This window comes from Thamnophis sirtalis, unplaced genomic scaffold (assembly GCF_051295495.1).
Source record: "Thamnophis sirtalis isolate CommonGarterSnake01/CBP01778 unplaced genomic scaffold, rThaSir2_p1.2 scaffold_1, whole genome shotgun sequence".
NCBI classification, from domain to species: domain Eukaryota; kingdom Metazoa; phylum Chordata; class Lepidosauria; order Squamata; family Natricidae; genus Thamnophis; species Thamnophis sirtalis.
This window is the reverse complement of record NW_028261381.1, coordinates 124,410,159-124,437,293: the sequence shown is the minus strand read 5'-3', so window position 1 is coordinate 124,437,293 and position 27,135 is coordinate 124,410,159. Positions and strand designations below refer to the sequence as shown.

General features: G+C 36.0%; 1 protein-coding gene across 6 annotated transcripts in view; it reads left to right on the top strand.

The window, feature by feature from the left end:
* RALGAPA1 (Ral GTPase activating protein catalytic subunit alpha 1) overlaps window positions 1-27,135 on the top strand; it is a 130,786-nt gene that overhangs the window by 45,560 nt on the left and 58,091 nt on the right. For 4 of the 6 annotated variants that reach the window (XM_014071096.2, XM_014071097.2, XM_014071098.2 and 1 more), the window contains 12 exons: window positions 5,059-6,612; window positions 8,360-8,484; window positions 11,054-11,270; window positions 12,703-12,876; window positions 14,820-14,972; window positions 16,033-16,226; window positions 16,327-16,425; window positions 16,538-16,693; window positions 19,699-19,827; window positions 20,317-20,442; window positions 23,739-23,797; window positions 24,375-24,483. In XM_014071096.2, coding sequence (XP_013926571.2) covers window positions 5,059-6,612; window positions 8,360-8,484; window positions 11,054-11,270; window positions 12,703-12,876; window positions 14,820-14,972; window positions 16,033-16,226; window positions 16,327-16,425; window positions 16,538-16,693; window positions 19,699-19,827; window positions 20,317-20,442; window positions 23,739-23,797; window positions 24,375-24,483 — 3,095 coding nt within the window. The remainder of the gene's footprint in view (window positions 1-5,058; window positions 6,613-8,359; window positions 8,485-11,053; window positions 11,271-12,702; window positions 12,877-14,819; window positions 14,973-16,032; window positions 16,227-16,326; window positions 16,426-16,537; window positions 16,694-19,698; window positions 19,828-20,316; window positions 20,443-23,738; window positions 23,798-24,374; window positions 24,484-27,135) is intronic. The other 2 variants (XM_014071102.2, XM_014071101.2) reach the window with 1 other exon arrangement.

Sequence of the window (27,135 nt, the reverse complement as noted above, 5' to 3'; positions counted from 1 at the left end):
ATATATGTTATATCTGTTTGATTTTTTTTAAGTCTGCTTTTTACCAAGCAAAGAAGTCTATAATTATCTATATCTCCTTTTCATTAATTATCCTTTTTTTAAATAAAATAAAATAAATAGAGTCATGGCGTCTGTCTTGAGAACAAATGCCAACTTTTATTGGTATTTGTTCCCAAAAACACTGAACCCTCGTGGCATAATAGTTAGAATGCAATACTGCAGGCAAACTGGTCTCACAGCCAGGAATTCAATCCTGACGGAACTCAGGGTTAACTCAGCCTTCCATCTTTCCGAGGTCAGTAAAATGACTCAAATTGTTGGGTTCGATATACTGACATTGTAAACCATTCAGAGAGGACTATAAAGCACTATGGGGCAATATATAAATTTAAGTACTATTGCTTTGTTATTTTATGTTATTTTATGGTTAGTATTACTATAGTATTAGAACCTTTTGTCTAATGTCCAACATCCAACGTTGCTTATCTTTTGAATCTCTGTGCTTCTCAGTATTTTTTTTCAACTATTTATATTTCTTTTGAAAAGTTTTAAGTTATTTTCATATATTTTTTTGGCAAGACTTCTATTTTATAAAGGATTCTTTCTTGCCTCTGTATTACACCAATCCTCAATCAATCGTAAATTGTTGGATTGGCATGAGGAACATTAATTTTCAAGTCTACGCTTAGCAACAGAAGCTCCCTGAGTAACCGTGGGCCACTCAGTTTCTTTTATCCTAATCTATGTCACGTGAAATGTATGTGTGATTGACATATTTCTGCAACACACAAATAAGTAGCTTTGGATTATTTCCTCAATAAATAAATAAACAAGTGTAATGTTTTGGACTCATTTGTTTAATTGAGTTCTCTTTATTTAGTTTTACGGCTTGTGTAGAGAATAAATCATATTTTATGGTATTTTTATGCAAAAATACTGACGATTCAAAAGGAGTCACAAACTTTTAAGCACCTTTGTAAATGTAGCTAGTAGTTTTTTCTGGTTTTGCTTATTAGCCTCTCTTATTCCGTACCTCACGGCATCTCTCATGGTTTAAGATATAGAGTGAGCATCTCTACCTCTGTAATGTTTAATAATCTCCATGCTTTCTAGAGTCTTGACCTTCTTGTCTCCTATTTTCTGGCACTTTACTCTTTTCAATTCAAATTTTACCATGTTGCCTTTTTCAAAAATGTCTTTGCTTCATTGAATATAATAGTATTAGCATCACTGTTTCTAATTAGTTTCATAACCATGTCTCAATTTATTTGAAAATAATATACTTTCTAAATGGTTTCTTGCTATAACCACAATGATTCTGTGGAAGAGATTGTTCCATTTATGAGTTCTTTTTGTAGAACTTTATTCTTTCTTTGATTTACAGAGAAAAAACTGGCTCTAAGATGTTGTTCCTTGAACTTCTATACAAGATCTATGCCCTAAGATCTTGGGTTGTAGATACTCCTAACTATTTGCACTCCTATTAATTGAATCAGGAGTCTCCTCCCTCCTAGAGGCATATCCTTAATCCAAAATTATATGTTTTTAACCTTAAAGGAGTGTCTCACTTTTCTTTCTTGCAGTTATAACCTCTTTCCCTTAGAACTTCATTCTAAGAAGCAGTCACACCTGGAATAGCATGCCACTCTGTCCCTTGTGAATCCCTCTTTTCTCAGGTTTTCTATCTCTCCCAGGGCAGCGATCTTCCCCTTGGAAAAAATAAACTTGCTCCTTCTGTCTTTAGAGTCAGAAGCTTTTTGCAGTGATTGCGTACTCATGACTTCTGCCTGCCTACAGGGAGATATTTTTACACAATACATTATATTATGTTTGGGTGAGATATATATGATTAATTTTAGTAAGTTGCTTTTTATAATAGGAAAAAAGGACAGCTGTCCTAGCATATTCTCATATTCACTTGGGTGGATCTGCTTAACTTGTATTTATTCTCCTTTATTGTATTTATCTGGCTAGTTTTGAACTGCAGTATGCTTTTTTTTGCTGGGAGTCCTTTGGATTGGGGACTTGAACTTCCTTTTCTGTTCTGTCCCATATTTATATCTGTGGCTAATTCCCCACAATTTCTAGCTGCAGTTTAGAAGTAAAGGTGTGTGAGGTTTAAAAAAAATGCATTGCTTGTAAACTTACTGAGTATCAGAATTCTTGTTAACAGTGACGATTAAAAGAAACTTGACTTGGCATAATTGGGGGGGTGGGGAATCTATATTCTTCTTTCATTAAGAAAGCTAAAGACTCTGTATTGACCTTTGTTCCTCCTGTCACTGTATAGTTTTCCTAGCAACAGTGCAGAACTGATTTGTTGTTGCTTTTCTTCCAGGAAGGTTTTTTCTTCCTTCTTAGTCTAACCTGCATCTTTGGAATTCCCCGAGATTCACCCATGCAGGTATTAACCAGGTCTAAACTTGCTTGATTTTTGAGCTCAGAGGAGATAACACTACCATTTGCTGAAAAATTCTTATCATAGTTGTTTTTTTAATCCTCTTTTTTGTTCTATTATAGATATAATAGGCAATAGTTTCTGAAGAGCTTATGTTTGGAATGAACTTATTTCTCATTATTTAATTTATTTTCTTTGTATTATAAAATGTGACCTGGACTGTATAATTCTTATCTGCTTCATTTGCTTGATTGCACAACATACAATTCAGGATATTCCACTAGAGTTGTTTCCACAATATTAAAAAAAATGACAAATATATTAAACCACTTAGAACACCTTATGACTTGCATTCTCAGCAGTCACATACTGTATACTGAAGTGTTTTAAAGCTAAATAGAATTCCTAGTAACTATCAGAACCAAGTTTCCATATTTATACAGTGCTGTCTGCTGCTGCATGAAGAGGAATATTAATCTATTCTATGATTAGACTAGATTACTATGGGGACATTATTTTGCCATTTCTGATCTGCATATTCCTGATATAGACTTAGAATTTCTTCCTAGAAAAACTAATCTAATCAAAATCATTGTTGCAGTCCATATCTATCAATTATATTGTTGCTTAAGTCCGCTGGGAGAACATTAGAGGTGTGAGACACTAAACATAAATTTTATATTACATTATAAAACAGCCTTGTTCTTGATGAATACCATATTTTTCGGAGTATAAGACACACCTTTTTCTCTCAAAAAAGGGTGAAAATCTGGATGCATCTTATACATTGAATACAGAATTTTTGGCTTACCGAAACCCTGTCCCCTTTGCAAAAATGGACTTGTAGAGGGTTTGGGAGGCTTCCAAAGTGCTCATGAGGGCTGGGGAGGGCAGAAACAAACAAAAATGGGGTGTTTTTGGTCATTGTTGTCCCCCCCCCCAGCCCCCAGGAAAATTCTACAAGGCTCCCAAAACCTCTGTATGCCCTCCCTTTTTTGCAAAAAGCAGGCCATTTTTTGCTCATTTTTGCCCCCCACCCAAACCTCCAGGAGCACTCCCAAAGCTCTGCATGTCCTCTTTTTTTTTGCAAAAAGTGGCCCATTTTTTGCTCGTTTTTGCTCTAGTCCCCAGGAGCACTCTACAAGCCTCCCAAAGCTCTGCATCCCCCCATTTTTTTTTTCAAAAAAACAAGGCCTGCAGAGGGTTTAGGAGGTCTGCAGAGTGCAAAAACTTTTTAAAAAATTTACCTCTTCAAAATCATGGTGTGTCTTATAGTCTGAAAAATACGGTATTTGTCTATAAATTGATTAAAACACTGATTTGAATATTTATTTAGTTTTTTTAAAAAAAATGTATATCCCATTTTTCGGTGAAATACTTAAGATGTCCCACAACCAGATAATAGTATTAAAGCTAAATATTTGTAAAACTATCAGCACCAAACTAACCAAAAAGAAGTTTAAAAGAGAATAATAATAAAATGTAGAATTTGAAAACATTGTTGAAATAAAATAACTAAATGACTATCAGAACACTTTATAATATATCTCAACTTATATCATTGGCCCTTAAAAATTGCAGACATACTTCTATGGCCAGATATAATACTTTAAAATATCTCTTCTTTGTGTTAGGTCACCTTGGAAAAAGTTGCAATAGGCAGTTATAATTGTTTTCATTAACCTCTGAGCTGGCCATAAGAGTTAAGCTCCTATACAGTAAATATTGGCACAGAAAAGTATGAACAACTTTGCTTTTTCTGTTCAGTGCTTACTGATTTTCTGTTCGTCTTCATGTATTTGGACTGATCTAAAACAGCAAAGACTAATTCTGTATTACAAGTGCTGATCCCATTTACTGTCTTGTTAGGATCAAGATACAATTTTACATATTGAGACAGAAATAAAGTAAATATTATGATATTAACATAGAGTATAGGTTCAATTTGTTAGGCTTCTGAAGTAATACTATGTTGTGTTTATTTACTAGTTTTATTTAAAAACTAGTTTTTGTATGTTTAAGGGAATCTAGGCTATTTTTGAAGGATCCGATTAGAGGCTGAAAAGTAGTTTCTACGTGCATATTTTTAAGCAAACCTGAGAAGTGGGAGAAAAGATAGTGTTCTATTATCCATGATTATAATAATTTAAAGCAATATTTAAAAACAGCATAACCCTTTCATGTTTATATTTGTGCTTTGTATTTTTGTTCATATAGATTTGCACATTAGGACTTTTTATTTATTTATCTTACCCTATATATAGAGCCATCTAAATTATGACAGACTGTCAATTTTTGCATTGCATTTCCTCTAAATAGGCAATATAATTAAATATTTGTTTTGAGTCCCTGAATTAAATTAGTATTTAATAATTCATTGGCACAGCCCTAGTTTTAACAGTGTTTCCAAATCTCTCATTATTTTGTTGTTTATTTCTATGAACGTTAACATTTTAAAAGTGTCCTGATGATTCACATTGTATACATTTTATATATGAATGCAGATGTTTAATAAAACTTCAAAAAAACAGTATTTCATTTTACTTAACAAAGCATTTTGGGAACCTTTTTTAAATTGTATATTGTTGTACTGAACAATTAAATACTAGGAAAATAAAAATATGGATATAATATGTTCTAAATGCATACTTTTTCTGCAGACATTGATGATGCTCAAATCCTCCCACGTCCATCTCGCATCAGACATTTTTCACAGAGCGAAGAAACTCCTAGTGAAGTTTTCGATGCACTGAATGAGGAGCAGCCACTTCCAAGAAGTAGCAGCACATCTGATATACTGGAACCATTCACTGTTGAGCGAGTCAAAGGTGCAGTTCCTGTCATTGACGGTTCATCCCATCATGCGCCAAGCTTACAGAGTTCCACAGAGGCCTCTTCAATATGTAGATCCACTGAAAGTCACATTACCGATACAAATAGCAGAGAGTCCTCTCTGGAAGTTGGGGATAGTATTTATGATCATCTTTGTCAGTTGGTAGGCCCTGTAGAACTTGCAGATGCAGCCTTTGAACAAAACGAGTATGTTGACCTTGAAGGTGAAGATGATCTTCTTTCATCTCTGAGAGAATATTTTAAAGAAAAAGAAGAATTTTTCAGTAGCATTGAGATAGATAAGCGTGGGTCTTCTCCTCATGAATTTGTTGCAGGAATAAGTAGGAGTGATAACTTGCCATTGGATGAAGTAGAGTGTACAGACCAGACTGTTGCAAGTTGTACTATTGTTGCAGAAAATACCAATAATACAGAACTACAATTGGAACAAAATCAAACTGGCTTTATTAGTAATATTGCACCTACACAAGTAGATACTTCTACAAGAAACCAAGCTGATAATGCTAAACAATTAAATATTGATAATCACACCCAAAATCTGCTTGATCCCAGGTCAAGTATCCCTATTGACAAAGAAAGGAAGAGATATTTGTACAGACAAATTGCCACTGATGTAGATGTATCTGTGGAAACAGTGTTAGCTGAAAAACATAAGAGTGCCCTCTTTAATGAAAAAATAACCAACACAAGTGTTATGCATGCAAAGAAAATGCCACATAAAGCCTTAGTTAACCCTGAAATGCTTCAACTTACAGGCATGAGCAAAGTGACACCAACTAAGAGAAGTATATCTGAAACAGTAACTCATAAGGCTAAAATCATGAAAATAGCAACTAAAAAGCGAAACAGTGTCCACGTTACTTTTAGGCCATCTACTGAATGTGTTCAGTTTTATAATCCTCTAGAAAACAAAGAGGCCCCATGGAAAGCAAGACTGCGTAAACTCAGTGGTTTCAGTAGTGGGACCAATAGCAGCAGCAGCAGCAATACAAGCACAAGTACCAGCTCATCCTCTGGGACTGTGCTGGTCAGACCTGGAATCTATAGGCATCTAGATGCAGTCAGTGCAACATCTGCTAATAGTAAGCAAAATAAAGAATCAGGAGATGTTCCAGCATTCCCGCTGCAGAAGGAAAGTGTTGGAATAAATCAAATGTCTAATCGTAGCCCACCTAAACCATCAAATCAGGAGTCGGGACAACAGCAGGGCTCCCTGGGTGGTGTGTATAAATCTGTTGTACATGCTCTTTCGAAGCCGAAGGCAAATGTTTCCCCACAGAGGCAGAGCAGAGTGCCAGCAGAGGCTCCACTGAGGGATCTGTACAGTCATGTAATGGGCTATTTTGGAAAGAAAGCTGCAGGTGAGCACTAAAACTGTGCAGCGCACAAAAGGAGAAAAGGCAGCATCAGTTTGGCTTTATGCACCTAAAGCAAGCTGTTACAAAGCAATCAAAAGGCTTTGGGGTGATCAGTGCTTTTTCTTGTTTGGTTTTGCATGCGCAATGGCCAGCTGAATTTTTTCCCCCAAGTGTAAATTAAATATGCGAACTATAAATTACTAATTATCTTTTTAAAAAAACATTTAATGAATCACTTTGCTGCTGAACACTTAAGGTAGGGAAGAGGAAGAGACAGTAAATCTACAAATAGATTGTATCTTTGCCATGCTTCTGGCATACCCTGGAATCCAACCATTTAGATACAATTGGCATATATTTGGTTTCTAATAGAAACTGTAGGTGTGATATCTCCAGTACTTCTCCTTAGTTATCACTTACTCCTTAGTTATCACTTGTATTTGAACTAATTGCAGGTGCAATTAGGTTCCTCCTCCTTCTCCTCCTCCTCCTGAAAACAAAAATTTAAAGCGGATGTCAACATTTCATGTTTGGATTACTTCATCATAACAGTCGAGTGTGGATTTTGACATTTTATCTGAGCAGTTTCGAAATATGCTTTAGCGCTTTCTAGGTGCATTCACTAAAATGGATGCCTCATTTTCATGGCAACATCTATCACTGCTTTTGTTATCTGGAATCACAGAAGTGCATAAAGGAACCATGATAGTTCTTCTGGAACTAACTGTGAGGCCTATATGTACTAATAAAAATGGACAAGGCTGGCTGTCATTCTAATATCACCATCTTAGTTGACATGCTAAGTAACTTTTAAAAAATAATCAGAATTCAATTCATTTTCAGCAGTGAGGTAGGATTTTGGTGTTTTTTTGTTTTTGTTTTTGTTTCATACATTGTATGCTGGCATGATTAACAGAATGTTCTATAATGCATCCTGCATTGAGATGTTAATGCCATCTGAGGGCAGTCTTTGTTAGCATATCATAACAAATTAGTCAATAATGCAACAAATTATTTCAGATTGATTTATTTTATTTAATGCATCTCCTTGTTGAAGATGTTTAGCTTGAATACTAGGAACATTTAGAGAGGGTTTTTAAACTTTATTTAATACCTTAAAAGTGTAATATCAAAATCAAATTTGTATCTCAGAGTAGCAATACATTTACTCTTTTTTGGGAGAGACAACATTTAATTAATAAAAATAAACCAGAACATCTGGGACCTTCAAGGTTAAAGTAACAAGATGAGTAACAGTGTAATGCTTTGCAGTATTGATCAGCAACTATATTCCATTTTGTAACTATACAATTTTTCATTCTCAATGCTGTGTTTTGAATATGCAGTGAAACATTTAATTCAGTGTACTCTAAATAATGCATATAATGTCAATCTACCTGTTTTCATTAGCACACATTGGCAAAGCTTTAGAGCATTACACATTCATTGATATGAAGGAGTGAAGCAAGCATTAACAACTTTAATAGTGCTTATCTGTAAGCTTTCTTGCTTTTTTCAAGGTCACACTGGAGATTGACTAACACTTGCTCAGTGGTGATGGGATGGGATGGTTTAATAGGTGGAACAGCTGTACTAATTCTTATAACTAAATCTGTTTTTAAAGAACATATTTTAACTGCATGATCAGTAAATAATTATTTGTATTGTCTAACTTATTTTATAATGTTTTAAAAGTATTTCTTGTTGAAAATGTTTTTTTTACTATATACAGTCATTCATTTGCTTTTAGCCAATAGGGAGGATATGAGCCAAAAGCAGATCTCTCTTGGTAATGATAATGGCAGTAGTAATGCAAATATTCCTGACCTCATGGATGAGTTTATAGCCGAAAGACTACGCAGTGGTAGCTCTTTGGTAAGCTTTTAGCTTTTTCTTTTATCTTAAAGTATCAGATACAATTATGATTATGATTGAGTTGCATAATTAATTTTAACTGCAAATGCTAATGGGCTGGGAAATAAATAAGGAGAACTAGAGATCCTCATTGAGGAAGACAAATATGATGTGATGGATATAATGGAATCTTGGTGATGTGATATTCATGATTGACACATAACAATAAAAGCTGCAACATATTCCACAGGAACATCTCCCACAAAGAAGGGTGATGTTGCATTGTTATGCAAAGAAAAACATGCTTGCGCAGAAACTCAAGTATCATCAAATGCTATTGAAAGTGTTTGGATTGGAAAAAAAAAGGGAAACGAAAGTGGTACTATCATAAGCAACCTAGCAGTCAGAAGATGTGGATGAAGATTTTTGCCATCAGATGACCAGTCTTTCAAAGAGTGATAGTCTGGTAGTAATAGTAGTACTAGTACAATGTAGTACAAATGGTAGTAATAATAGAGAATTTTGATTATCCTTACCAACGTAGGAATCTAATAAGTCACAGGTCCAACTTAGGTTAGGTCTTATCTTCTCTCACTGAGATCTTTATTTATCAGAAGGTAGAACAAAAAATAAGAGTGTCAGCTATCCCAAACCTACTCCACATGAACAGGGAAAAATTGATTGCAAAAGTAGCACTTTAAAGATGCTTTAGGAAAAGAAAATAATTGTGTTAATCTATGGCAGCAAAGATGGAAAAATAGGAGCAATATAAAGAGATCAGATTGATTTATGCAGAACTCTTCAAAATGCTGAAGAGAAAGAGGAGTATGAAAGGAGGAACATATGACTAATGATGAATTCAAGGTATACAAAATTGTAGTAATTGTGGGTTAAGTTTTAAATGAGCAGGGATTTGTGAGAGATACCACAAGCAAATAAACAAACAACTGTGGATTCTATCATAAATACAAAGAAAACCAAAGATCCTACAGATCAGTTGTGAGCAGAAAATGGTAACTTGATCATAGTTGATTGTGTGATGAGAAGGTAGAATCTCTTATCTCCTATTTTGCATCTCTCTTCTCTCAGAAGAGAATGGAACTCTCACTGATCATTTTTCTACCCACTGGAGAAAGGAGGAAATTTAGGCATAAATACCTCAAGCTACATTGGCATTCATTTAAATGAATTCAGACCAGCGATGGATTACATCCTAGAATACTGAAAAGGGCCAGCTGGACTTCCTTTGTTTTTGCTTGAAGATGTTTCATGTCTCAGCCAAGAAGCTACTTCAGATGATAACTGAAGAAGCTTCTTGGGCGAGAAGTAAATGTCTTCAAGCAAAAGCAAAGTCCAGTTGCCTTTTGAAAAAACACCTTTGGGACAAACAATTGGAAGAAAACAAAAGTTCCTGTCTTCAAAAAATGAAAGAAGGAGCATCCAGAGTGCTTCAGATCTATGTGCATCTATGCCAGGCAATATTACTGTGATTATTAAATAGCATGTATGTGAGCATTTGAATAGGTGTGATACAATTAATAGTCAGCATGGGTTTATTGAAAATAAAATAATGCCAAACTAACTTTTCTTGGATAGAGTTACTAGCTAGGATACTGTAAAAATGCCATATACATTATGTATCGGGACCTCAGCAAAGCTTTCAACAAAATACCTCATAATATTTTCCTTAGTAAAATGGTAAAATATGGGCTAGATGGACTCCTAATTGTTTGAATGAATACTCCCAAGGAGTACTTATTAATCAGTTCCAGGAAAGTGCTGAGAATCACACAGTTCTCTTCTAGGCCCTGTATCATTCATGATTTTATTAATGACTTTGATGAGGAATTTGAAAGTCCCTTGTCAAGTTTGTAGGTGACAGAAAAATGGCAGAGATGGTTCATATCTTAAAAGCTCTGATCAGGTTTGAATGGTGGACTAAAATGATCAGGATGAAATTTAATAGGCAAAAATGTAAACTTCTGCATCTGGTTAGGAAAAATGAAAGACAAATATAGGATGGCAAAGACCCAGCTTAGCTGAACTACATGTGAAAAAGATCTGGTTCTTATCAATCACAGTTGAAACATGAGTCAGCAAAGAGATGCAGCCTCTAGAAAAGGGGAATGCTTCCATGAAGAGCATTAATAGGAGCTTAGAATACCTTATGGAATTATGAAGGGTCCATTTAGAGTATTGTGTCCACTTCTGGACTCGGTTTAAAAAGGATAGTGATAAATTCAAGAAAATGGCAAGAGAAGTGGAAACCATTTTATTGTCATGTGCCACCCAGAGTATCCTTTTTGGGGGGGAGATAGGCAGCTATATAAATCTCAGTTAACTAATAACTAATTAATTAACCATTCAGAAGTATCTTGATCGTGTTTAGCCTATAGAAAAGTTGATTGGGGAAAATATGATAGTTTTAACTATTTGAAAGACTGTCACGTAGAACAGGGAATAGCCTTAGATTCCATTGCCTCAGACCAGAATAAGAACCAGTGGATTACAGGTACAATTAATTGTAAGATTCTTGTCATTTCTGACTATATATTTTTTCTTAAATTACCTGAAATATTATTTCAATTAGAACGTGGCAAGAAGAGGAAGCAGTCCAGGAAGCTTAGAAGTACCAAAAGATCTTCCTGATATACTGAACAAGCAGAATCAAATGCGTCCTATTGATGATCCCGGTGTACCTTCTGAATGGACATCTCCTGCCAGTGCGGGCAGCAGCGACCTTGTCAGTTCTGACAGCCATTCTGATTCCTTCAGTGCATTCCAATATGATGGCCATAAATTTGAAAGCAAGTATATCCTCACTGAATCTTACATACAATTATATAATAAAGAGTGTTAAGGAGAAAATTCAATTGCTGTTTGATTGGTATCGCTTCATGGGCAGGACATTTTTCAGTCGAGTGGAAGCATGTAACTGAAATGTGTGGAGGGGAGACAGAATTCTTTTATTGCAGACAATCTCCTACCTATCTATATTCCTATCTCCCATGTTTTCGAAGAATAGCCTCAATCATCCAGAGCAGATGGGTAAGGTGTAGATTGGTGCAGAAAGGGTAAATTGCTGATAACCATCTTCTTCCCCTATTCAGTTCATGTAAGCTTCTGCTGTATGAAAATGTTTTCCATCAATGTAGCAATAGATTTTGGTGTAAATCTAAAATTGAATGGGTTAACATTAGTAAATTAATTTTAAAAATCTGGAGTAAAATCCACAAGGAAGAGCCTTTTATCAAAATGTATAGTTTCAGAGCAGGAATTTTTGTCTTAATAGGTTTATCTTGCCTATGGGTAATACATATTTAAACACATATTTTAAATAGCGTTTTTTGTACTACATGAGGTTTTTGTAGTTTGTTTTTTAAAAACATTACTATTAATGTTTCCAGCTACAGGGTACATATGACATCCAATAAGACTTAGTGAATATTCAGCCAATAGAGAAAATGATGCGAGTGTGCCCTATAACTGTCTGAACAACACACATTCTCTCTTGTTTACAACAGCATGAATTCATGATAATGAGTTCCTTGGGCTTATTTCATCAGAACCAATCCTCAAGAATTATCTTAGTTGGAGAAGGTCCTTATTTTTAGATGTACACATGTTAAATACATTCAGCATGTTGTAGTTGAAATGAAGTTCCCTTGATGAGGTCCTATCTTGGGCCTTCTTTTTGGTACTTCTCTCAACAGATCAATCTCCAGTGGCTAAACTTTTACAATCTTGCTTTTACACATAAATAAGCCAACTGCAAAGGAGCCAGTCTGATGTAGTAGTTAAGGCACTATGCTAGGAACCAGGAGACTAGGAATTCTAGTCCCCTTTTGAAGCCAGCTGAGTGACATTGGGCCTGTTGCTCTTTCACAATCCTCAGAAGAAGGCAATGATAAAACACTTCAGAAATAAAAACTGCAAGTAAGAGCACATCGCCAAAAAAGTTAGTCCCAGTTTATTGTTTTCCAGGAAAAATAAATATTATTTCTAGAACTCTAATGCAATCTTTTTTGTTCCTTTATCTACTCTAATATACACCATATCTCCAAATATAGATAACATTTCTTTGGCAGTTCCCTTGACTATACATCTTAATAACATTGCAGCAAGCATAAAACAAAAAGTAGCAATAGACTGTTTCTGCAAAAGCTTCAGTGTTGGCTGTTTCTATAATGGTAATGGCTGTGTTTTTAACTTAGGTCTGAACAATGGCCTTTTTTTTAGATTTCAGTGTATGCCCTGAAGGTGGCACAACTTCTGCTGAATCCGATGCAGGTTCCGGCCCTCAGCAGAGTGCTGAAGAACAAGAAGTGGCTAGTTTGACTACCCTCCACATTGACTCTGAGACCAGCAGTCTCAATCAGCAAGCACTGTCTGCTGAAGCTGCTACAATTACAGGTGAAATAAATGGGTTGGGAGAAAAAAATCTAATTGTAGATGCTTATATCACCTTTCCATCCTATAGCTGTCTCTGTTAGGTTTTAAGATATTTTGTTTAACCATTTTCTAGATAGTCATTTTATTACAGCAAAATCAAAACAAATTCAAGAACTCTTAAAGGTAGCATATATATTACTTTATGAGCTTTTGGGGAATAAAATCCACTTACCATATGTTTAATTCTACTCCATGGCAAATTAAGCATGCCTAAACAGAACAGTAACAGGTTTCTTATCTTGCATATTATTAATTTGATTAAGAGTTGCTTGGCCAATGGATTATACCATTCCAAATGAAACAAGCTTTTCAGCATCTTGAGAAGCTGTAGTTCAGTCTTCCTCTAGCCACCTACTCATTTTCTAGATCTATTTTGGCTCACAATTATTATTATTTTTAAATTACATTTGCAGCTCCCATTCCTAGAAAAATAGCCAGATCTTCAAGGCTTTCTGAAAAGCGAGCAGAGCTGGGACCAAATTCATCTCAGGCAGCATGTGTGCAGGCACCAATATGGAAAAGACACTCCAGTGTCCTGTTAGATGACAATCCCTGATTGGTGTGACCTACAATATTTCTCTCCTAACTAACATCATAAAATGAGTAGAATACTAGGGATTAAGGCAGTCCCTCAAATACTCCAACCTCATGCCATGTAGGACTTTATAGGTAGTAATAAGCACTTTCAGTTGCTCCCAGAAGCAAATTAGTATGTAGTGTACAGTTGCAAGAAAAAGTATATGAACCCCTTAAACCATGGCAACATCTAATGTTTGTATAGTATTCTCTTCAGCAGACTGTGTTTTTCTATTGTTGTGACAGATGAAGTTCAGAGCACATTTTATGACCAATTCATGCAAAACTCCACGTAATCCCAAGGGGTTTACATACTTTTTCTTGCAACTGTAGATCTTAAAACAAAGGTGCAATATGGGGATAATGAGGCATATCTATATTTGCTGAATTTTGAATTAACTGAAGTGTCCAGATATTTTTCAAGGGAAGATCAATATAGAGTGCAATAATCTATTGGAAGGTGGCCAAATCATGTATGATCACATATGATGCCTCCTGATCAAGGAACGGGTACAATGAAGGAATAGCATAAAGCAAAGCATCCTTTGGCCACAAGTGCTCTTTAAACCAGAGCCCCAAGTGCAAAAGGACCACCAAATTGCACAGCCATTCTGCCTGTGGTGGTATAACCTCATCTAGAATTAAGGACCCAGATTCCTAAAAATCCAAAGCCACTCCATACTGCTAGGCTTGAGTCGAAATCTGTTTTCCACATACAGAACATCCCCATTCCATTTCATAACCTCCGGGCACTGACAGAAGCATCAGTCGGTTAGCCTGGAGCAGAGAGATACAGTCAGCTTATTAATGACAGCTCACTCTGTGCCATCAAATGACCTCACTCAAATGCTTTATATAGATATTAAATGGACATAGCAAGAGTATTGAGCCCTGAGGCACTCCAGTCAAGAGGATCTCTAAAGCAGAACCCTTCCCTTTGCCCCTCCCCCACATCAACAGTAACTGGAACTGATCTCAGTGGAAGGAGGATAATTAGCATAATACTATATTCCAGCATCTAACTGTTAGAGACAATACAGATGAATACAGAAGGCTTTTGAGAAAATAAAGAGAACAAGAATTGATGCAATTCCCCATCCCATTCCCCCTTAAAGCAGGGAGCAGCTCTAGAACACTCTATAAGGCTGTGATGGCGAACCTATGTCATACAGGTGGCACGCAGAGTCCTCTGGGGGCACTCAAGCCGTTGTCCCAGTTCAGCTCTGCCACGCATGTGCACACACCTCCTGCTAGCCAGCTGATTGATGGGTCTTTGTGGCGCATGCAGGGCTATTCATTTTATTCTGATAGTTAAAATTCTTTTACAGGTTCCGAAAGTGCTTCACCAGTTCAGTCTGCTCTTGGATCACGGTCCCAGACTCCATCACCTGCTACTTTGAGTGCAGATCACAATGAACAAAAGGACCTGCAATTGGATGAGAAACTCCACCACTCTGTTTTACAGACACCGGATGATCTAGGCAATGCCTTTAATAGCAAATTTAAGACTACCTTTTCTTTCATTCCCTATTTAGTACAGACTGTTTTTAAAAAGCTTGTATTTGGGGCCATTTTTTGAAGTTGTAAATAATAAAGAGGCCTTCATTCTCTTAAATAAAACAGATTTTTATTTTTAAGTTAATCATTGACTGAAGCTACATAGCTTGTTCATATATCTAAGTGTGTAAACTCAAGGTAGTTTAAAACAGTAGAATTATTTTTCCTATCATGAACTAACTGCCACGTGAAAATGTACTTTCATTGACTGTCCCACTTCTCCAGCTTTCCTCCAGATTAGTGGGGCTAATAAATTGCCTATCCTATCTATGCTAATTTTAGCTGGAATAAACAGGAGTATGTGGTCTTAAGGAAGCCTAAAATAAGATGTTACTATGATCTCTAGGTAGTTCTTAGTGGATATACCTATAACTTTACATCTGAACATTTCCCAGTTATGCTGCAGCAAAATGTAGAAAGCAGTAGGTGCAGGGGCATTAATGTACAATTATACCGTGGTCTAGGATATAATGCATACAGTATGATTTTTGCACCAGATGCATGCCATCATACACAAAACAGGTTTATATAATAGTATGACCAATGAGAATGAAACAGTTAAGGAGGAAGCATGATCCAATGCATACGCCTTGGCTTCAACCTTGTTTTCTAGATAAATGCAACACATTTATTGTAAAAAGATGGACTACACTTCAGGTGTGCACATAAAAACAATGCCTTAATTTTTCTGAATTTGTTCTAAGGCTAGTGTTTCACTGAATTCTCAATTTGCTTTTTAAACTCCCTCTACTTCAAAGCACTTTTTGAAGGTAAGAAGAGAGGTTACGCTGTGAAAATATTTGGGAAGAGAATGCAAAGAAAAAAAATTGTGTTCCTTTGTCTTTTTGTATTAGGTTAAGCATTGCTTCAGTCTAATTGTACAAATACTAGTACAAATTAAGTTTCATAGTATATTTCTTTGCTTTGAATCTCTTCACAACAAAGAACAGCAGCCTGATAATATGTGTTTTTCTCTTCCTATAGAAACCAGTGATTTTCCATCTGAATGTTGCAGTGTGATGGCAGGAGGAACCCTGACTGGCTGGCATGCAGATGTAGCAACTGTAATGTGGAGGCGGATGCTAGGAATTTTAGGAGATGTCAATTGCATTATGGACCCTGAAATACATGCTCAGGTTTTTGATTACCTTTGTGAACTCTGGCAAAATCTTGCTAAGGTACGGAGAGAATCTCAACTTGAAGAATAATTCTTTAGAAGAATTATTTTGGCAATATCTTACTCATATAAATGTTTGTTACACTTTGTAATATTTTCAGATTAGAGATAATCTTGGAATTTCAATTGATAATATGATATCACCATCTCCACCAGTCTTAATTCCTCCATTGAGAATTCTTACTCCATGGCTTTTTAAGGTATAATTTTAATTTGATTATTATTGTTGTTGTTGCTGCTGTTGTTGTTATTATTATTTTAAGTTATGTGATAGACCTTTGTTAATATTTTGAGTTTCCTTTTTACTATTAGGCAACTATGTTGAGTGACAAGTACAAACAAGGCAAATTGCATGCTTATAAGCTCATTTGTAATACAATGAAACGAAGACAAGATGTTTCTCCAAACAAGGACTTTTTAACTCATTTTTACAATATAATGCATTGTGGACTGCTTCACGTTGATCAGGTAAGAGTTTCTACCTCAGCTTACCTTCCTAACAAAAAATCCAATTTCCTTTTTTATGTGATTTACAGGCAGTCATCCCTGTCATTAAAGCATCCATAAAAAGTATTTTTGTTGGTTACATAATGTTCAAATATTACTCAGCTTCTGCTGCTGAAAATATATTCTACTTCTCTTCCAACTCATTTTTGCAGGTTTATGTTTCAGGGGAAGCTCAGAAAAAAAAATGGACAACTTTTTTTGAATATCTCCTTGTCATTTTCTAAATTATTCAGGAATCACCAAAAAAGTTTTTAAAAATCCTAGATTTGTTTGAGAACACATTTTGGAAAAAAAATGGTTTAGATTAGTTTTCTTGACAATGGACAAGCTGAGGACATTGTCCACTATTACACAGACTTTTTTAATAATATTTTTTTTAAAATTTGAATACAAATAATACAAATATGCGACGCGGTGGCTCAGTGGATAAGACGCTGAGCTTATCGATCAGAAGCAGAGGTGAAATTCAGCAGGTTCTGGAAAACCAATAGCAGAAATTTTGAATAGTTCAAAGAATCGGCAAATACCATCTCTGGCTGGCTCCAGAGTGGGGTGGGAATGGAGATTTTGCAGCATCCTTCCCCTGCCACGCTCACCAAGCCACGCCCACAGAACCGGTAGTTTTAAAAAAATGAATTTTACCAGATTGGCAGCTCAGTGATTCAAATCCCTAGCACCGCCTAACGGGGTGAGATCCCATTACTTGTCCCAGCTTCTGGCAATCTAGTGTTCGAAAAAAATGCAAGTAGAAAAATAGGGACCACTTTGATGGGAAGATACAGCGCTTCATGCACGTTCAGCATTTAGTCATGCTGGCCACATGACCATGGAGATGTCTTCGGACAGCACTGGCTCTTTGGCTTAGAAACGGAGATAAGCACCGGACCTAGAGTCGGGAATAACTAGCAAACATGTGCGAGGGAACCTTTACCTTAATACAAGTAATACATATAACTCTAAATACAAAAAAGGGGGGAAATTACAAATATTACAGTGCAAACACACCCCAGAGAGCAGTTTTTTCCTTATATTTCTTCTTCTATAACAACTAAAAGATATACAATATATTCCAATTGTTCCCTTATCCCCTCCAAAACAAAATATATTCTTGAGCAGGTTTATTCCCTTTGTCTTCCACCAACGCTGTTTTTATAAAATCTCCCCCATATTTTATTATAATTGTTTACTTTAATCATCCCTTTTTTAAATTTAATTTCTGTTGTTAATTTATCATTTGTTGCCATACTCCAAATTTCATTATACCACTTATTTCTTTGAAGATTCCACTATTACACGGACTTAAACTTGAACATTAGTATTTTCCCTTGTTCTTCCTGCTCAATACATCTGTTTGCATGCTCCAAATCTACTCCACAGTGCTCTCCCAATTTTCAGAAAAGGTCTCCAACTTTCTGAAGAAAAGGTCTTCAGAAAAATAGAAATGAGAAGAGGAATCTATTATATTGGTACATGCCATCCAATTACAGACAAAAAGTTGAAGTTATTTTAGGTGTGCTATTTTGAATTGTGTATGTGATTTCTATATTAGAAAAAGAAGTTTATGTATAAATGAACTAGATGACAGAGAGAAATATTCTTATTGATATTTCATTGTCTATATTAAAGAGTTTTTTAAAACCCAAAATAATATTTAATTGTTTGAGTTGCAACTACAATGTAAAACAGTAAAGCTATAAACAACTTTTGTCTAAAAGAACTGCTTTGTAATTGTACAAGTGTTCTAGGCAATCTACTCAGAATTTGACTGACAAATAATTTAGTTACAAGTTTTTTACCTTGTACATACTCTTTCTATTTCTTGCTAAACAATCTAATTACCATTTTATACAGTTCTGGTAAAGCAGTATTTTCAACATAATTGCCAGAATTTATCATACTGCTCAATAAGATGTCTTCCCAGAAATCTGCGGGTCATTAGCAAAAATGAAACACTGATTCCTGTAATATTATTCAGACTTCATCTTGTTTTAGAGAGTTATTTTGAAAATAAAGTGTGCTTTTATATAACATGATATTACATCCCTATTACTAAGTAAACATCATTTGTAGGTAAAGGTCTAAATTTATGTTTTCCATACATGGTTGGAAAAATGTTGCCTTATTCTTAAAATATATTCAGCTTCATTAAAATGATTTCATGCACAAAATTTTTAAATTCCAATTTGAGCCTCCTATTTTTTTCTTATTTAGCAAATTATATATTTTGAAAGAATATTTTAGTGGGACATCATAATTCTATCTAGGACAAGATGTTGTTACTTGTTGGAGAACCAAACACAGATTTGTCTAAATTTTAACTGGCAGTTTATCTATTAAAGAGATGGAAAAGTAAACAAACTCTTAGTGACTAAAATCAATGCAGAGCAAGTTTTTGGTATCCTAAACCATTTACAGCAGAATAGGTTGAAAAGCGTGAGCAAAGGAGATATTAGTTAAGGCTGTAAAACTCTGTACCACTCAGTGCCAACTATACTTTTAAGATATTTTTTTCTGTTTTCCAGCATTTTTAGTTCGTGTAGAAGAATGGTTTTACACTTAGGACTGTGCTTTTGCTTAATGATTGTAGATTCTTTTAACAAACCCCACAAAAATGTTATGAAATCAGGTCTGGCCACAATGTCTCTACTTATGACTATAATAACTTACAACCAGAAATTCAGTCCCAATTGTGGTTGCAAGCCAAGAATAACCATTATGTTATCAGACCAGCAGCACTTGGATTTGTGAGTGTACTTAAGTTGTCCTATGCTTAAAAACCCAAGTTATCAGTCCCAATTGTGGTCACTAAATGAGGACTATTTATATTAAACTATGATTAATGTGAAACCTTTTTTTAAAAAAAATAGATTCATTCCATTCTGATACTTTCCTGTATTTTATGTTTAACACATTATCTACAGTTTCCTTGATAGACAATCAGAATCTCGTGTTTCTTTTCCTCCAAGGACATTGTCAATACAATCATAAAGCACTGTTCTCCACAATTTTTTTCACTTGGTTTGCCTGGTGCTACCATGCTGATAATGGATTTCATTGTAGCTGCTGGCAGAGTAGCAGCATCATCTTTTCTCAATGTAAGTTTATTCTTTTTCAAGTATTGCTATTTAATATTAATTTTTCTATAACAATAAAAGTTATGGTAAGTTGCAATGTTTATTAGTTTAAATTCTTCATAGCAGGAAGCTTGTAACACTATCAGCAACAGTATATTATGTACAAAGTAATTACAGAATCCTTTTATTATAATATCAAATATTCTATATGTAAAGCTGATTATGCCTTCCACAATAAAGTTGCTGAAGTTAGGCTGCCTTTTAATTTAAACTGGCAAACAGTTTTTTTTACAAAACAATGTTTGCTAAAATGATAGCAGGGAGCATTTAGTATAAGGTATCCAGTGCAAGAGATGGTAAATGGAGAGCTACGAACATTAAACAACAAAGCAGAAGGGGAGCGAATATAATGAAATTTATATAAATAGTAAATGCTCTTATTCAATTTTGTTCGTGATTAAATACTAACTCAAATGTTACTAACATATCATATTGTTATTTATTACTCAGGCACCAAGACTAGAAGCACAAGTTCTCTTAGGCTCTCTGGTGTGTTTACCCAATTTATATTGTGAATTACCAGCATTGCACCCAAACACTCCTGATATTGTTGTGTCTCAGTTTACAGAAGTAAAGGTAGGTTTTGAAATCTGTGTGTTTGTCAGGGTTCCAAGTAACAGACCCAATGCAATCAAAACTCCAGGGCCAAGGTGTTCCTCAAAGTCCAAATTTATTAGGCACGTTATATTGGCACATCTGGTGAAAACCTGACTCTGAAGGTCCCAAATTAAAATCAAAATTCTTTGCACCAGTCCACATGTTCATCACATGGTCCAACTAGGCCACAGTCCCAACTCCAGTTGGTTTCAATTCACGCCTCCCCAGCAACTGGTGAGAACTTCCTTGGTTCCCAGAAGAAAGATTTTTTTTTGGCTAAAAGTCCCCAGGTATCTCTACTCCCCCCCCCCATTGCCACAGCTCCAACCAGCCTTGCTGTGGCAGCCCTGAAGGCGCTCCAAAATGGCTTCAGGGTTGACAGTGTTATTTTTATATCTTCTGCAGTATAAATTAATTTATGTGGCCATGTAGCTACTTAAATATGACACAACAGCATATGAAGAATGCTGCTGGGATACAGGCTGTTTGTGTAACATTTTGTGATATATGGTGCCAGTTGTTAAAGCAGAATTGGGAAGTCCCTTTCCATTGTCACTTCTCAGTGACCAGTATTTAAAGCACATTCTTTTGATTCAGAGAATTAGCATGAGATAGCCTAATTCTCTGTAAACCTATCCAGCCCCTTCAAAAAACATTAATATTACTTGTCATTACCAATTTAGCAGACAGAACCTCTGGCAGCAAAATTCACAGTTTAAAATATCCATTGAGATAAAAAGTACTTCCTTCCTTCTACCCATCCTCCCTGCACATAGTTTCAGTAGATGATCTTAAGTTCTAATATTGTATAGGAGAAAAATAAATTCCTCTATGGGTTATGTACGCCTTACATTGGATATATCTATCCAAAACTATCTTTGTTTCAAGCTAAAAAAACCAATTTCAGTGGTCTCTCCACATAGGAGGGTAAGTCAAAGTCTGTTTTATTACATTGAATCAACTTATTTTGTTCTTTGCTATGTCCCCTACATACCATATTTTTCAGACTATAAGACACACTCCCCTCCCCCTAAAAGAGGTTGAAAATTTGAGTGCGTCTTATACTTTTTCGAAGCTTTTTTATATCTTTTTCAAAGCTTTTTTTCAGCCCTAATGAGACACTAACAAGTGAAATGATCTTAGCATCTCATTAGGGCTGAAAAAAAGCTTCAAATATTTTTACTGCGGTATATTTATCCCTTTGGATACCAGTACATCTAAGGGAGGCTTGGAAGAGTAGAGACAAAACAAAATGGAGTTTGCTTCAAAAACAATTTCTCAAGGAATGGAAAATCTATTTCTCTCCAATGCAACACATTCTTTTGCAAGTTGTGGTTATCTTCTTTGAATTTTCTCATTTAAGAACGCCCTTCAACTTTTCTGTAGAGCAGATATTTGCTTGTATTACTGCTCCAAGTTTCCAGAATAGAAATAGCATCGATCATGCTGGTTAATGATCTCAGTTAGAGTTTAGATAGGAAAGTTTACTCCTTTTTGGTTCAAATAGACTTCTCACTTGCCCTCAATAATGATTGTAAGTGATTGCTAATCAATATGGCCTCACTTGGAATACATAGTCCAGGCGACAAAAAGTGTGCACGCTCAAAACCAGCAAACTTATGTGCTGAAGCTGATCAGACTAAGGATGCTAGCCAGATAAATACCTGGTAGGCAGATTTTTTTTTCCTATTTTCCTCCTCAAAAACTAAAGTGTGTCTTATACTGCGGTGCGTCTTGTACTCCGAAAAATACGGTATATCTATATGACCACACAGGTATCCAATGTGTTTCAGGACAGGAATAGGATTTTAATATCCTTTAATTCTGGGTTTAGGTGGGCAGAGCCAAACATACTGCTTTCTAATTTTCCTAGAACTGGAATAAAGAAAGGAGCCATGGGCAGAAAATCTAAGACTTTATCTCCTGGAAATATAGCTTTTTCAAGTTCATCTTCATTGATAGCAGCTTACCATAATTTTATTTTTATTGATCTAAAATAAAATTATTGTGGTAATTTTTTCCATGCAAGCAGGAATTTGAAGACTTTACTCTCTTCCTCTTTCTCACTACTAGAGAATATTAAGCTTAACTCATTCCAGAACACTTTAAAAGAAAATATTTTAAAATTAGTTTTAAAGAAGAAAGGTATTAGCGGGGGGGGGGGTGTTATTATGAAGAAACAAGTAGACAGTGAAGGTGTGTATGGAGAGTCTCAATCATCCAGGTAATGGTTGTCCCAATGCTGCTTTTCAAAAAGCAACTGGACTTTGGAAAAACAAAACAACCACTTCATACACGCATGGCACAACATAGGAGAACAAACCCATCAGACAAGATTTAGCAGTCCATCTGGATTTGGAAGACAAAGGTCATTCTTTTAAAGGCAGCAAAGTCCCCATTCTGGACAGAGAGGACCATTGATTTGAAAGAGGGGTCAAATAAGCCATCTATTTTAAAATTGAGCAGCCCTCTCTCAACTGAGGGGGAGGGATATAATACCTCCTGTCTACAACACAGTTCTTTCAGCAATCACAAGAAGATCCCACACCCATTTGCACTGATTCAAGTGATCCTGAGCATACAGATAAACCCCCAAAGTAGCCTCAATGATCCTCAGAGAGCTAATGACTTTCAGACTGCTAATGACCAGATGATTGCAAGAAATATAAATCCTTCCCTTCACCATTCAGTCAGAACTTTAAAAGCTTCTTGGATGAGAAGCGAAACATTTTCAAGGGAAAAAGATAAGAAAGTCTAGTTGCCTTTTGAAAAGCACCCTTGGGATAGAAAGTGGAAGGTATATCTGACTGCATGACACAAATTGTCTACATACATCAATGGTGGGTTCTGGATCCCGTTCCAACCGGTACGGTTGGAATGGCCCTAGCGGCGTCCACATACGCATGCACACTCACGCAGGACGTGCATGCGTCTTAGTGCCTCCGCGAGCCTCCGTGACACTCCAGCTGCTCAGCGGAGCGTCGCACAGGCGCTGTACGTGACATGCGCGGAAACGCCAAAGACTTAAAAGACCGGTAAGGAGCTCGGGTGGGCCCTCTGGAGCACCGTACTGGAACAGTATCCGGTGCTCTGGGCAGGCTCCAGTACACCCGTACCGGGGCGTACCATCTGCAACTCACCACTGGCATACATATACAACTTAAAGACTTAAAATATAAATCAATTTTCTATTTTTGAGATTTGTAAATTGCTGAATTTTTTTATATTACATTAAGCTGTTTAGAGAGAATTTATCTTCAATGTTCTTACTTTAGGAGCTGGTTATCAAAACAATATTAAGCTCTGCAAAAGAGGAGCCATCGGGACCTGCAAGGTATGGATAAACAAGGAATGCTCCAAAGCATTTTGTAAATTGGTTAATTCAGGTACTTGGTTAAATTTTTAAATAATATATTATCAAATATGTTTTTAACATTTCTTAACATTTTAATAGCAATAATACATACTTTTAAAAGTTATAGCAGAATATTTAGTGAAGAAAATAACCAATATATAGTGAATATATGTTGGCATTTGCTTCACTAAATATTCTGCCACAATATTTTAATTTTAAAAAAATGTAGCCAACACTAGCCTTTTACAAATAGTAAACGCAATCCATTGAAGATTTCCATAATCAAAACAGCTAGTTTCTCCTCCCCAATTTTAAAGGATTTGTGTAACCATAGGAACAGAACAAATGCTAGTTTGGAGTGTTAATGGGAGAACTTATGACATTAGTTTCCTTCATCCAACATGTTGACAGAAACTTTTCTTGTTCAAAAAATCTTTACTTTGATTAGAAGTCATACCACGGCATAAGATCTGTCTAAGAAATATATCACGGTTTTTCACTCCTTGATATTATCAGATACAGTTAGTTTAATATAAGTCTGTAACTTGTTTTGTAGGTGTGTTGCTATTTGTAGCCTTGGCATTTGGATTTGTGAAGAACTAGTACATGAAACCCATCATCCTCAGATCAAGGAAGCTCTGAATGTAATCTGTGCTTCATTGAAAGTAAGTATGTAATCATTAGAACATGACAAGCCATTTATGTAATTATTTTAACTAATTTTATTCTTGTGTGGGCAGTTTTTAATCTATTTTAGGCATATATTTCAAATTTGTAGCCTATTAAAGCTCTTTCATACAGCTTACAACTTCTCACAAACTTAATACTTTGCTGTCAGAGCCTGTCTATTCTGTTGCCTTCTCCTATGCATGGATGGTATGCTGCAAATTAAGGGAAGTTAAACTTAGCACTAGTGCTAAGCACTAGTAAATCTTAGCTGTGCCCTTCTCCCAAAACCTAAATGATCTATGGTTAGCCTCGTATCCTACAAAAAATAACTGTTGAGCTCTATGTTGCCCTTTCAGTCTCACTTGTGATGGTATATGCACCCATGCTGGGACGCCGAATGTATGTACGTAACTCAGATCTGGTTTTCTGCCATGCCACCTAGTGAATGGCAATTCACCGGTTGTTGTATTCACCACATTATTTAAAACATGGTTACTACACATCATAGCTTCACCCCACAGTGTTTCCGGCAAACCTGAATCAGCTATCATAGTTCGAGCCATGGCCTCTAATGTTTGCCCCCTTCATTCTACAAACGAGTTATGTTGTGGCCTATAAGGAGCAGAATGTTTGTGCTTGATTCCAGCTGTTTTTAACATTGTTTGGAATTTATAATTGGTAAACTCCATCCCATTATCAGTAACTACAGTAATAACCTTGGCTTTCATCTTTCTTTCCCCAAACCTCAGCAATTAAAGGAATTCTGAAACGTTTCTGTTTTGTTTTTCATTAAGTAACAGAAACCGTATCGTGAATAATGATCCATGATACTCAAAACATAACAGGCACCTCCCAAACTGGGTTTTAAAGTTCCTATTAAATCAGCGAAAACAACTTCCAGAGGTTCCTTTGTTTTAAAACCATTCAGTCTGTTTGCTGGAGTAACTTTGCTTTTCTCCTGATTGCAAACATTGCAGTTTAAATATTTTCCGCATGGTTTTAATTTTACTCCTTCTGCCAACTTAACAGTTTGTTGCAGCATCTTGAAATTAATCTGCCCCATGTGTCTATGTAGTAAATGTATGCATTTGTCATGGGGTTTAACATTATGATAAGCTTTGTTAGCCATCTGGCCATCCGGTATAACATACAAACTGTTTTTTAAAGTAGCAGTAACCCTGTTATCCTCCTTTTCAATGATACAGATATCTCCCCTAAAGGTTACCACACAGCCAATGTTAACCAGAGCCCTAACTGATAGTAAGTTGAATTTCAGGTTAGGTACATATAACATTGGTAACTGCTCATTTAGGAATGAACAACATGCATTACCTTCACCAGATGCCCTCACCTTCCATCCATTTTCCAAAAATACATGTTCCTTGCTCGTGGTAATTTTTACAACCCTTTTTCTATCTCTAGCAATGCACTGTGATGTTCCACTATCAACAACCCACAAATCATGGTTTACTGGTGCATTGCTAGACATAGCCAAAGTAGACATAGCTAAGTTGACATTAGCATTTTTTCTACAGTAGCATTCCTCCGGTATTCTGTTGCTTTGCCCTTTTACAGAACCTAGCTATATGTCCCTTAGCCCCACAAGAATAATATTTTCGACAGTATAGGCAATAGAAGGTGACTCCTTATGTTGTGGTGGTTTCTCTCTCAGTTGTTCCCTTTCCATCCTTCTTCTTGACTCTTCCAACAGTCGTGCAGTAATGTCAGTCAGTGTTAGTTCATTTCGGGTTAGGACTTCAAGAGAAGATACAAAAACATCATAACTCTCATCCAGTGAGGAGAGTATGATATAAACTTGATGTAGCGCAGAAAAAATTAGTTGTTTTTCATGTAGCTCCTGGAAAACCCCTTTCATAAAGGTTAAATGAGCTAACATATCTCCACCTTTCAGAAGACGTGCCCTAAACAGTTTGCGTGTAAGATGTATGTGTGCACCTACAGTGTCACGTACATAAATCCTCTTCAAATTCTCCCAACATCTTGCAGCAGAATCTTCCCCACGAATATGAACGATCTGTTGGTCATTCAGTGTTAGACCAATAATACACAACGCCCGTTCGTTGCATCGCTGAAAACCTGCTATCTTCTTGGCATCATCATCATCATCTGGATTCCAAGCAGTTACATCCGGTGGATTCTGTACAGCATCCCAAAAACCTTCCCTACGCAGGAGTAGACTGCATTTCATAGACCAGGAAACATAGTTTGTTCCATCCAACCGGGTTATCATCGATAGGCTTGTTGATGGGTCGCTCGCCATCTTTTCCAAAATAGTACCATCACTAAATAAACAGCTGTCTGTATGCGGTATTGCGTATCAACACCAACTCTCACTTTAGCTATGTCTGGTATAACCTGGGCCCATAGCCAGTGTTAGGAAAGCTCCCCGTTGGGAGAGCGAGTACATTCAGAGAAGCGTTGTGAGAATTGTGTTGGAGAACACACAAACCAGCATACAGAGACACTGCAGTTTAAATAGGCTTTTACTTTCGTGGAAATAGAGGTAGAGTCCATCAAACAGTCCAAGTCATACACAGATAAGACAGCCAGTCATCAATGTCTTTCAGTTAAGGGATAATCCAAATAACATAGTCCAGTATCATATAAACAGTCTGGTACTCAAAGTT